General features: G+C 34.0%; 1 protein-coding gene across 1 annotated transcript in view; it reads left to right on the forward strand.

Annotated features, from left to right (window-relative positions):
* SLC26A3 (solute carrier family 26 member 3) overlaps positions 1–13,490 on the forward strand; it is a 55,589-nt gene that overhangs the window by 31,955 nt on the left and 10,144 nt on the right. Inside the window, exons 10-15 of the mRNA XM_052001590.1 lie at positions 60–173; positions 281–358; positions 3,150–3,245; positions 9,721–9,827; positions 12,851–12,920; positions 13,022–13,114. Coding sequence (XP_051857550.1) covers positions 60–173; positions 281–358; positions 3,150–3,245; positions 9,721–9,827; positions 12,851–12,920; positions 13,022–13,114 — 558 coding nt within the window. The remainder of the gene's footprint in view (positions 1–59; positions 174–280; positions 359–3,149; positions 3,246–9,720; positions 9,828–12,850; positions 12,921–13,021; positions 13,115–13,490) is intronic.

A 13,490-nucleotide genomic window follows, 5' to 3' on the forward strand; every position in this document is an offset into this window, starting at 1 on the left:
TGTTTTTTCCCAAAACAGCGTGGGTCACTCTTAAAAGACTATCTTGTGTTTCCTTGCAGGAGTTAATTGCCTTTGGATTGAGTAACATAGTTGGTGGATCATTCAAAGGTTTTGCTGCTAGCACGTCTCTTTCCAGATCAGGTGTTCAGGAAAGCACAGGAGGCAAAACTCAGGTATTTTAAGATCTTTGCTACTAACTACCTGCACTTTTAAGATTAACTGTAATATCACAGACAAGATGATTGAGTAAGTTTGTGATGAGAGTCTCCTACTTTTCCAGATTGCCGGGCTTCTATCAGCTATTATTGTTCTGATAGTCATTATGGCTATTGGATTTCTTCTGCAGCCATTACAAAAGGTAATTCTTTCTCTCATTTTCTGGGGATAGAAGGGATTCCTTCTTCCCTTCATGAGCTAGTGCTTCAGCAACTCAAGAACCAGAGGAGAAGAGGAGGCAGGTTAAAGTTCTTTTGCCTTAGCAGATCCCGATGTTTGGATTAACCAGACACATTTTTCATTTTCCCCAGCAACTTTTTATAAATGTCAGGAATGCAAATACCTCAGCTCCTTTATCATGTCAGTGAGGCTCAAGTATAATATGTCATGTCGGGAGAGGAGGACTCGCTCTTGGCACCAGAGCTTGAGTCAGAACTGAGGACTTACTGCAGTCAGTTCCTCCACTGGAGAATGGCGCTACCAGCCACACCGCTGCCTCTCACCGACACTCCTCCCGCTCCCCAGGGATTGTTTTGATTCCAAGCCTGACAGATTCTAGGAACAGCAGCGAGTATCACTGACCCCTTGCCCAGACCGGCATCCCAGACCTGAAACCTGGATGCCCTTCTGCCCATTTTCCTGGGATATAATGTTCCCCAGGGCAGATAGATGGCACAATGAATAGAGAACCTTTGGTCTTGGATCAGGAAGACCCAAATGCAAATTTTTTCTCAAAAACTTACTAGCTGCAAGACCTTGAGTAAATCACTTTCCCCTGTTCTCTCATCTGTAAAATGAACTGGAGAAGGAAATGGCAAACCATTCCAGTATCTTTAACAAGAAAACCCCAACTGAACCAACCCAACAACAGCAAGAATATTCCCCCGGTTTCTCCAGCTCACTTCAATTTAATCAATATTTATCAAAGGTTCCTACTATTCAAAGACTGTGCTAAGTAATAGGCAGACAAACACGTAAATAAAATAATCCCCTTTCCAAAGAAGTCTACATTCCTCCAGAGAAGCACAACATGAATGTATATAAGTAAATACTAAGCCCTGACAAAGTAAAAGGAAGAAATTTCAAGGAACAAATTTCTGTCAGAAAAAATAATAGCAAATTATAGAAAATGTCTATTTTATAGCATACTATGTGACATCCAGTAAATTGCTAGCTATTTATGATACGTACACAGAGCATGGTATGACAATGCTTTGTCACAGGCAGCTAGGAGCTAAATGACGCTGTGGATAGTGGGCTAGACAGAATAAGGAAGATCTGAACTCAAAGCCAGCCTTAGACACTTACCTAGGCCTGTCTAAAGCTGTCACTTTTTCCACTGTGTCATCTAGTTGACCTGACTCAGGAATATTCAACTCTGGGCAAATCAAGGAACTACCATTGGTTTCCTCTTTTATGGAATGGGGAAATAATTTCTGGGCTTGTGAAAATAAGACAAGATAAATTTGTAAAACACTGTAAGATTTAAATGAAACACACCAGGGAATATGGATGGGTTTATAATTGTATATTTTTCGTCTTTTATTATACTATAGCTGAAATGTGGACCTAACCTAAGATTCCTGTCTTCTCAGTGTAATCTAGAGAAATTCCCAATAAATTAGTCTGTTTTAGATGAGGGTGCTGTGTAAGTTTTTACTCTGAGGACTCAGTGACCCTCTCCTTATGCTATGCTTATTATTTTTATTATTAATATTATATGATATTATATATTATAATATATTTATTATATTATTTTCTGTAAACTGTATAACTAGGATCAATTAATCCCCCCAAAATACCAATTTAGCTGACATTAACTTTAGAAAAATTCATAAAACCTAACCCATTTTAACCCATTTAGTTCCTCTTCCAAGTAGAAGATTCCCTTCTAAAAATAATGTTCTTATGATTCTTTGATGTTTAATCACCTGAAACAAAAGTATCTATTTTTTCCAACTCATGACACTGGGACATTTTATATAAAGAACAAGGAATAAGTTATTTCAAAAAAAAATCTAAGTGACTTCAATTATTCTTTCTTTTATTTGAGAAGTATTGCTGTTTAGTCATTTTTTGGTCATGTCAGACTTTTAAGACCAAATTTGGGGTTTTCTTGGCAAAGATACTGGAGGTATTGCCTTTTCCTTCTCATTTTGCAGATTAGTAAATGACTTAATTAAATTAATTAAATGACTTGCCCAGACTCACACACAGCTAATAAGTTTCTGAAGCTGGGTTTGAACTCAGGAAGAGAAATTTTCCTGACTCTAGTCCCAGAACTATTTCCATTGGGCCATTTAGCTTCCTTAACTTGGGAAGTAATTTAATTTAATTTAAGTCAATAATCACTACTAGAAGTAGTGAATGGTGCTAGGAAGATAAAGACCAAAATGCAAGTATTCTCTCCTACTTAAAGGAATCTATGTGGTTCTTGAAGAAGCAATACGTATCAGGATAAAGAAAAACAAAATATATACGGAATAATTTCAAAACCTTATTTATTCTAAGAACTTATGAGGCTAAAGAAACAAAATCTGAGTCAGCTAAATTACACAAACAATCCTCTGATCTAGAATGGGTAGTTTGCTTTTTAAAGATTTTGAAATTCAAAAGAAGGAGTATCTCCCCCAGGACCATTGTAGTGGGCCACCTTGCTTTAGAGAACTGTGAGGCTCATTAGCAACTTACTGGCTATTAAAAGCTGAGATTTTTGATTGAAATCTCTCTGGAATCTCAAGGAGTGGCACAGATTGAACTGCTGTACAGGCAAGGGCAAAGTCTCAAGACTAGTATGGCTCAATATATATTGGAAAAGCTGTGACAGGCTTTCTCCATCCCTTTAAAGCCCTGTCTTATCATTAACCTTCACCTTTGCATCTTGAAAATTTATTTGCTCAACAAACTCTATCTCCTGTTTTTCTTTTTACCAGTCTGTACTGGCAGCTTTAGCTCTTGGAAATTTAAAGGGGATGCTGATGCAATTTACAGAAGTGCACAAATTATGGAAGAAGGACAAATATGACTGTGTGAGTAGAAAATAACTCTGTATTTGAAAATAAAATAAAATGATGGTAGCCTTTTATGTTGGTGAATATAAAATGCAGGCCAGGATTTATAATTTAAAGGGGATCTTGATTTAGTACATTAATTTGCTAGTTATCTTTAAGTCACAGATATTCATACATCTAAGATTTATATTTAGTTAGGGGTGGAAAGGTCATGTCAATCAGGAAATCAACCATATGAAATCATTCGATATATGATAATATTTGAATTAAATTTGAATAAAAATATTTGGTTCTTTCAACCAGGATTATAATGATTATAATTATAACAGGGATTATAATTATTTTGTATATTATACTTTTGTAGGCGCATACTAGGACCAATATGCTTTGGATTTTGATAAATAGTATCAATAGTAACTTTGAGGGTTGTCCCCTCCCAGTTTGATTTTTTTTTTTTTTTGAGTAGACAAACTAAGTCACCTTTTGCCTCATTTCTTACTTAGCCTTAAACCATTGAATGGGTGTTGCCTCAGATAAACTGAAACCTGAGAAAGATCTTAGCTTAAAAATACCAAGGTCTTCCACTGCATCTGGGGTCATCTCTAGTTGTTCTGATGTCTTGCCCCTGGACTCAGATGACCCTGGAGGAGAGAGTGAGGTTAATGACTCTGCACAGCTCTGCTTCATTTAAATCTAATTCATTTGCAAGTCAAGACATCATCCTTCTGAAGGCATTGGTTATCTTCATGAATGAAGGACAAACAAATAGATCCATGGAATAGAAGTTACAGTTAGATTTCAGGTCAAAATAAGACAAAAGTTTATAGCAATTAGAGTTGTTGGATTTTTTCTTTTTAAGGAGAATTACTTTTTGAAGTAATGAGTTTCAGATATTAGCTGAATACTTGTCATGTATATCATGTGGGTTACAGAATTTGAAACAGCCATTTTAAAATATATTTTTATTTCATTAAATACTTCTCAATCATATGTAAAAAATTTTCACATTCTTTTTTTAAATTTTGAGTTCCAAATTTTCTCCTTTCCTCTTATCACTCTTCTGCCCCTTCCTTGGGAAATCAAATTTATATTGATTATACATGTAAAATTATGCAAAACACTTCCATATTAGTCATATTACAAAAGTAGACACACACCCCAAAAATAGAGAAAAATAATGAAAAATTTAAAAATTATATTTTAATCTTCATTATGGGTTTATCAGTTCTCTCTCTGGAGGTGATTAGCATTTTTCATTATAGGTATTTTAGAATAGTCTTAGATCATTATCTCAAAGTAACCAAGTCCTTCATAATTGATCATCCTCATAATATTGATACTACATATAATGTTCTTCTTATTCTATTCATTTTACTTTGTATAAGTTTATATGTCTTTACATATTTTTTTCTGAAACCATTCTGCTCATGATTTCTTATACCACAATAGTATTCCAACACAATCATATACCACAATTTGTTCAGCCATTTCCCAATTGATGAGCATCCCCTCAATTTCTCATTCTTTGATAATGCAAAAAGAGCTTCCAAAAGTATATATTTGTATAAATAAATCATTTTCCCTTTCCTTTGATTTCTTCAGGGTACAGACCTTGTAGTGATATTACAGGGTCAAATGGTATGCACAGTTTTATAGCCATTGGGCATATTTGCAAATTGTTCTCCAGAATAGTTAGACTAGTTCACAGCTCCACCAGAGTGCATCAGTGTGCCAGTTTTTCCATATCACTTATAATATTTGTCATTTTCCTTTACTGTCATTTTAGTCAATCTAATAGCAGGAGGTGGAATTTCAGAGTTGTTTTAATTTGCATTTCTCTAAATCGATAGTGATTTAGAATATATTTTTTCATGTAACTATTGATAAATTTGGTTTCTTCTTCTAAAAACTGCCTGTTTATATCCTTTGAACATATATTTACTGAAGAATGGCTCTTATTTTTATGAATTTGTCTCAGTTCTCTATATGTTTGAGAAATGAAGTCTTTTATGAAAGAAACCTGCTGCAAAGTTTTTCCCATTTTTGTTTTCCTTCTACTTTTGACTATATTCTTTTTGTTTATGAAAAAATTTTATTTCATCTAATCCAAATTATAGATTTTACTTTCCATGATCCTTGCTATCTCTTGTTTGGTGATACACTCTTTCCTTATCCATAGATCTCACAGATATTTTCCCATATTCCTCTAATTTATTTATGCCCCTTTATATCTAAATCATTTATTATCATAATTAAGGATATTATATATTAATATGATTGATATTACAAAAGATACAATGTCATATGGTTATATGTTATAGATTGTGATTATTGTTATTACCTCTTGTATCTAAATTATTTATCCATTTTGACCTCATCATTGTATATGGTGTGACATGTTACTCTATGTATAGTTTCTATCAAACTTCTTTCCATTTTTCCTAACAGTTTTTTTTTTCAAATATTGAGTTATTATCCCCAAACCTTGGATTCTTGAATTTATCAAACACTAGATTATGATAACTTACTACTGCATATTATGAACTAATATATTCTACCATTCTATTTCTTAACCACTATGACATTCTTTTGATGATTACTAGTTAGTAATATAGTTTGAAATCTAGCAGTGCTAGGCTGCTTTCCTTCCTGTTGCTTTTTTTTTCTCACCAATTTCCTTGATATTCTTGACTCTTTGTTCTTGTAGAAGAATTTTGTTACTATTTTTTCTAATTCTACAAAATACATTTTGGTAGTTTGATTGAATAAATAAATGAATTTAGGTAGAATTGTCACTTGTGTTATATTGATTTGGCCTACCCATGAATGTATTTTTTTACCAATTGTTTAGATCTGTCTTTATTTGTGTGAAAAGTATTTTATTCATATAGTCTACGGATTTGTCTTTGGAGGTAGAGTCAAGTATTTTATATTGTCTGTGGTTATTTTAAAAGGTATTTCTCTTTATATCTTTTCTAGTTGAGTTTTGTTGGCAGTATATGGAAGTACTGATGATTTATATGAGTTGTTTTCAATCATATAACTTTGCTAAAGTTCTTAGGAGTTACACAAATCAACTTCCCATACAGGAATGTAAGCAATTTAACTTTATTGAATCCCTTATGATTTCTGTTTTTTGTTTACCTTTCTATGCTTCTCTTGCTTCATGCTATTCTCTATGCTTCATATTTGAAAACCAAATTTTCTTTTCAACTCTGGCTCTTTAATCAGGAATGCTTGAAAGTCTTTTATTTCATTAAATATCCATTTTCTCTTGAAGGACTATACTTAATTTTGCTGAGTAGGTTATTCTCAGTGTTAATCCCAGCTCTTTTGCCTTCTGGAATGTCATATTCCAAACCCTCTGCTCCTTTAAAGTGATAGATGCTAAATGTTGTATCCCAATTATTTGAATAGTTTCTTTTTGGTTGCTTGAAATATTTTCTCTTTGACTTTGTATCTCTAGAATTTATCGATAATATTCTTGAGTGTTTTTCAGAGATTTCTTTCAGGTCATGATCTTTTGATTCTTTCCATTTCTATTTTACTCTCTGATTCAAAGTTAACAGGGCAGTTTTCTTTGATAATTTCTTGAAATATGGTGTCTAGATTCTTTCTTTGATCATAGCATTCAGGAAGCCTAATAATTGTTAAATTATCTCTCCTTGATCTACTTTCCAGGTTAGTTGTTTTTCCAATGAGATATTTTACATTTTCTTCTATTTTCTTTTTTTTTACTTTTGTTGTTGTAGTTTCTTGATGGTACATAAAGTCATTAGTATGGCAAATTCCAGTAGTTGAACTTTTTTTTTAGAAATTATTTTCATCAGTGAGCTTTTGTACTTCTTTTCCCATTTGGCCAATTTTGTTTTTCTTTTCTGTTTTCTTGTCTTCTTTTTTTTTTTTTTTTTTTTTTTTGCTTCTTTTACCAAGCTGTTAATTGTCTTTTCATAATTTTCTTCCCCTGTTCTCCTTTCTTTACCTTATTTAATCATCTGACCCTCTACCACTACTATTTGATTTTTAAAATCATTTTTAGTCCATCCAGGAATTCTTATTGAACTTGTGTCCAATTCACATTTTTCTTTGAGGTTTTCCTTGTAGTTGTTGTGACTTCATTATCTTCTGAATTTGTGTCTTGTCATCATAGTAATTTATCATCAATATTTTTGTTAGTGTTATTGTTGATTACTTGTTTTTCTACCTATTTCTTGATTCAAAACTTTATGTTAAAGTTAGATTCTGTCTGGGGAAGAAGGGTGTGTAGATTGTCTCATCTTTAGGTTTTTTCCATGCTACTGTTTTCATTGCTTATTCTATGGGTTTGAAAGTACTCAGTGCTTCCAAGCAGAGTGGGATCACTGCTCTCCTGGTCATATTCTGTTCCTTGCTAAGGAAGGGCCCCTGATTCCTTGGGATTGTAATTAATGATGTTCCACTGGATTCCTGTTTTCTTGGGGTCCAAAATAATACTGTTCCTCAGGTCACCTGATTTCATGGCTCCAGATGGAACACAGGTCCTCAGGGATCCTGCTCCCTCCTGACCAATGACTCAGAAGTGGATATAGTCAATGGATTACTAAAATAGCATCTGGTCCTGTGCCTAGCACTAGCTAGCACAGGAGTTCCCTATAATCTTTTTCTAATCAGTTGCTTGGCCCCCTGACTGTCACTGGCTTGAGAGGTCCTAAAACTGCTGCTGTTTCTGTTGCTACCCATAGTCCCACCCCTGGTGTTCTGTCCATGTGGGCTCCAGGACAGTTCTAACCCCATGTCACAGATCTCTCTGACTTCCTAAGTTATCTTAAGCTTACTTTGATCTTTTGTTGGCTCTGTTGCTCCAGAATTCAACTTGGGGAGTCATTTTAAGATTGTTCAGAGGGGAATGTTAGGAGAAGTCCGCTGAATGTTTTCTCTACTCCATCATCTTGGCTCCACCCTCAGAACTAAAACAGTTTTTGTACCAAAGGCCAGCAGCATAAAACTCAGCTTCAAATGTGGAAATGGAAAGGAACAGTCTCCATAGCGAGAGAGTCCCATAAATTATGAGGTTATAAATTGGAAGATCACTATCCAGAGGGAAACAGACCAAGGAAGAACTACTTAGGATGCTAACAGGAAGAAGTACCTGTGCCCTCTGATAAATTCCTATTTTAATTACTTTAAGCATTAATAATGACCTCTAAATTTTAGCACCCTTGAAAAATTTCAGCCCCATCCTTTTTATAGCTTTGAGAGGATTGAATCAGATGAAAAGAATCTCTTTAACTCAGATCCTTCAGGTTTTCTTTTGATCATAGAGGTAATTTGTTTAAATTCCTATAAAGAGATACTGTATTACCCTTAGATATATAATTAAAATCCTACTTTATTGAGTATTTTATGCAAAAATTCTTTCTCCTTCCTATTAGAACAAGTAGCATAAAAATGGTGCATCTCACATATTATGTGCTTCAGAAGGCCAATAGATGAATTTATTTTGCCTGACTATGCAATGTTTGTTTCAAGGCTTTGTTTTTCTCTTTTTCAAAGGAAATGGGGAGGGAAAATAAATGCTTATAATTTTTTCAATAGTATTCTATTTCCAAATAAATTAAAGATAACTTTCAATACTCATCTTTGTAAGATCTTCTATTCCAAATTTTTTTCACTTCCTTCCTCACTTACTCCCCAAGACAACAAGCAATCTGATATAGATCAAATATGTACATTTCTTTTAAATATATTTCCATGTTTGTCATATTGTACAAGAAAAATCAGACCAAAAGAGCAAAAAAAAAAAAAAAAAAAAACCAGAAGAAACAAACAAAAAGTGAAATTACTATGCTTCAATAGTTCTTTCTCTGGATATGGATGGCATTTTCCATTCCAAGTCTATTGGAATTACCCTGGAAACCCCCTCATTATTGAGAAAAGCCAAGTCCCTCACAGTTGATCATCCCATAATCTTCTTGTTATTGTGTACAATGTGTTCTTGGTTCTGCTCACTTCACTCAACATCAGTTCATGTAAGTTTCTTCAGGCTTTTCTGAAATCAGCCTTCACATCATTTCTCATAGAACAATAATATTCCATTACATTCATACAATATAACTTATTGAGCAGTTCTCCAGTTGATAGATATCCACTCAATTTCCAGTTCCTTGCCACTATAAAAAGGGCTGCTACAAAAATTTTTACAAATGTGGATCCTTTTCCCTCTGTTTTGATCTTTGGGAAACAAACCCAGTAGTAACACTGCTGGATCAAGTTTTAGAGCCCTTTGGATATAGTTCCAAATTACTTTCCAAAATGGTTGAGTCATTTTACAACTTGACAACAATGAAATTCTTATAACTTAAAACAAAGCAAAAGTTTTAAAAATAGCATATGGTTTAGTATTTGTTGACTTGACAAAATGAGAAGTAATGGCATTTGTTCTCTTTCTTAACACTGTCTGATGGAGTTTTATCACTCTTTTAATGCATGGTTTGTATGTTATTCTTTTTTTCAGTTAATTTGGATTTTTACTTTCCTGGCTGCTATTATTCTGGGACTTGGTTTGGGATTAGCAGCTGGTATTTCATTCCAGCTCCTCACCATTGTGTTCCGGACTCAATTGTGAGTAAATATTTGGCACACTGATCATGAATCCTTTCAGGCTTTGACTAGCCTAAATCAGAATAGATTTGTCATTTTTCATGAAGGAAGAAGGTAGAGTTTGATGGACAGAAATATCTGTAAAAATAAGATAGACCTTCACATTTTTCCCCTCAGATTAAGTGCCACTCCATGTCTACTTGGAACTTTGCCACTATTCCAAACATATCATATAAAACTTCTAACCTGTTTAACAGTGATAGGTTGAAGACAAGTAGAAAGAGAGTGAACCTTTGAATCAGAAAGACCTGGGCTCCAAATTCTGCTTCAGAAACATACTGACTATATGACTCTGGATAAATCATATAATCTTTGAATGTCCTTTGTTAAGACTATAATTTGGGGCAGCTATGTGGCACAGTAAATAGAGAAGCGGCCCTAAAGTCAGGAGGACCCGAGTTCAAATCCAGCCTTAGACACTTAATATTTCCTACCTGTGTGTCCCTGGGCAAGTCACTTAACCCCAATTATTTCAGAAAAAGAAGAAAACAAATTTCAGAATGATTGCTATTTCCTCACCAATAGCTCCTTTTTTAGATACATTAATAGGTCCAAATAAATAATTATCATAAAGATAACTGCCTTATAGGATAGTCTAAGGCTTGTTGAACATTAGAATAAGTTACAGGGTTAGATTATGACTCCTAATACTGGAGAGATTTTAACAAAGAAAACAATTGTTTTCCTTGGAATTTATATCATTTCTGCATACAACCAGATGGTTGAATTAAAGGATTTCTGAAAGGCTTTCCTTCCAGTCCTAATATACTTTATATAATATAATAATAATCTTTAGGAACCATTACAGCTCTATCACAGAGTATGGTAGCATCATGTTTAAAGTTATAGAAAAGCGATATATCTACTTCAACAACAATAGTATATGATGATCAATTCTGATGGACGTGATCCTCTTCAACAATGAGATGAACCAAATCCGTTCCAATAGAGCAGTAATGAATAGAACCAGCTACACCCAGAGAAAGAACTCTGGGAGATGACTATGAACCACTACATAGAATTCCCAATCCCTCTATTTTTGTCCACCTGCATTTTTGATTTCCTTCACAGACTAATTGTACACTATTTCAAAGTCTGACTCTTTTTGTACAGCAAAATAACTGTTTGGACATGTATACTTATATTGTATTTAACTTATACTTTAACATATTTAACATGTATTGATCAACCTGCCCTCTGGGGGAGGGAGTGGGAGGAAGGAGGGAAAAAGTTGGAACAAAAGGATTTGCAACTGTCAATGCTGAAAAATTACCTATGCATATAACTTGTAAATAAAAAACTATAATAAAAAAATAAAATAAAATAAAATAAAAAATAATAACACTGAAAAAGGTAAAGCGATATATCCATAATAGATACATATATCTGCATTTAAATATTCACAAACCTAAAATTTCTTCATTAAATATTTATTAGATGCCTCTTATTTGCAAGGTAACAACTGGAATAACTGCTTACATTTATAGATAGAAGGCTTCTAATTGAATGGAAGCCCTTTGAGGATAAGGACTGTTCCACTTTTGTTTTTATATTTTCAGCACCTAGCACAGTTCCTGGTATCATAGTAGTTGCTTAATGAATGCTTGTTGATTGATTAGTATAATGCTTCCTTATGTGATGAGCACTTTCCTCACAGGGCCAGCTAAGTGGTGCCATAGTGCTACAGTACTGGCCCTGAAGCAGGAAAACTCATCTTTAGGAATTCAAATCTGTGTGACCTGAGCAAGTCACTTAGCTGTGTCTGCCTCAGTTTCTTCATCTGTAAAATTAGCTGGAGAAGGAAATAGCAAATCACTCTAGTATCTTTGCCAGTAAAACTTCAGCTGGGTCATGAAGTTAGATACAACTGATCCTTGCAACAACCTTGGGAATTGCTGCTAGTATATCGTGGGTATGGAAGCTGGACTTCTTAGAACACGTAAGATCCATAGGATGATAGCTGGGAGGGACCTTAGAGAAGCCATCGACTTACATTCTAAGGTCTCAAAGGTAGGAAGAAGAGGTAAGATCTGAAGCCAGATCTTCTGATCTTCCTTCCACTATAGCATAATGCTATCAACCCAAATTTAAAACTAAGAAAAAGTACTGTGTTAAGCATGATAGAACTCAAAATAACAGTAATAACTGAGTTTTATACAGATCCAATATATTAGCTCATTTGCTCCTCACCAGAGAAGGTGCTGTGCTCTATGAGCAAAGCAGAATTGAACTATCTCAAAAGAAATATGAGATGCACAAAGTTGGAGTATCTATCCCAAATGTTCATAGAAACAATTTGTCCCCTGATCTGTGGCAAAGCATTCCAAGATTGTATTGGTCTGATCAGTCACAGTCAGACACACTAACTTGACTCTAACATCGTTTTGTCATTTTAGTCCTCTTCAAGAATTAAAAAAAAAGAAAAAAAACTAGAACAACTGTGAGAGAGGTACAAAAAATATCATTTTCTCTGTATTACAGTTGAAGAAACTGAGGCTTAGAGAGTTGAAATGATTTATCAACTAGGAAGGATCAGAGTCAGAAGCTGAATCCTGGTTCCACCTGACTGTAGCACTCTTTCCACTACACTATGTTATCTCTCTAAAGAAGAAAAATGTTTGCATTTTATTTTCTTATTTTCAAAAAAGGAATTTTTGATCTGATTTTTATTCTGCAACAAAAGAATTATATAAATGTGTTTATACATATTAGATTTAACATACATATTAACATGTATCACATATATTGGATTGCTTGCCATCTAGGGGAGGGGGTGGAGGGAAGGAGGGGAAACTCTGAAATACAAGGCTATGCAAGGGTCAATGTTGAAAAATTATCTCTGCATATGTTTTGAAAATAAAAAGCTTTTTAAAAATAATAAGAAAAAGGGCCTTTTGTAATAAGGCATTAAAATATTTAAAATTTTATGCCACAGACCTAGATTTAATATGTCATATTATTTTTTTATGCTCATTTCTTTATAGCCCTAAATGTAGCACATTGGCCAATGTTGGAAGAAGCAACGTCTACAAGAACAAAAAAGATTACCCTGATGTAAGAAATTTTGGTTTTGCTTGATGTATTTTTGATGTTGACTTGTGCTTCTTTCCCTACAAGTTATATTCAGAAACTAACATCATGTTTCTCTCATTTAGATTTATGAGCCAGAAGGAGTGAAGATTTTCAAATGTCCATCTCCTATCTATTTTGCAAATATTAGTTTCTTCAAGAGAAAACTTATTGATGCTGTAAGTTTTAGTGTATTTTTAAAACATCCTTATGTATATCTCTCATTATTCTTCTAAATTCCAGAAAAAAAATCATTCTCTTCCTTAACAAAATGAGTGGTAGATTCCAATACAGACACAGTAGATTCTAACATTTTGAAGCTTTGCGACATCATTGTCCCCAAGATCCATGTTGTGAGACTGCTTCTTAAGCAAGAAGACCTTATTAAAAGATCCTTTTGGTTCTTCGGTGGGGGAGAGGGGAAGGCTTTTGATGGGGTTCATGATGGAACTATCTTATGCTGTTCCATAACAAACAGTGTTATGTATGGTTTTGTCATTCTGGATTTTGTTGCCATCTCCCTAGCCAATTCCTTGTGGAACCCAAGCAAATTCC

This window comes from Antechinus flavipes, chromosome 5 (genome assembly GCF_016432865.1).
Source record: "Antechinus flavipes isolate AdamAnt ecotype Samford, QLD, Australia chromosome 5, AdamAnt_v2, whole genome shotgun sequence".
In the NCBI taxonomy this organism is placed as follows: domain Eukaryota; kingdom Metazoa; phylum Chordata; class Mammalia; order Dasyuromorphia; family Dasyuridae; genus Antechinus; species Antechinus flavipes.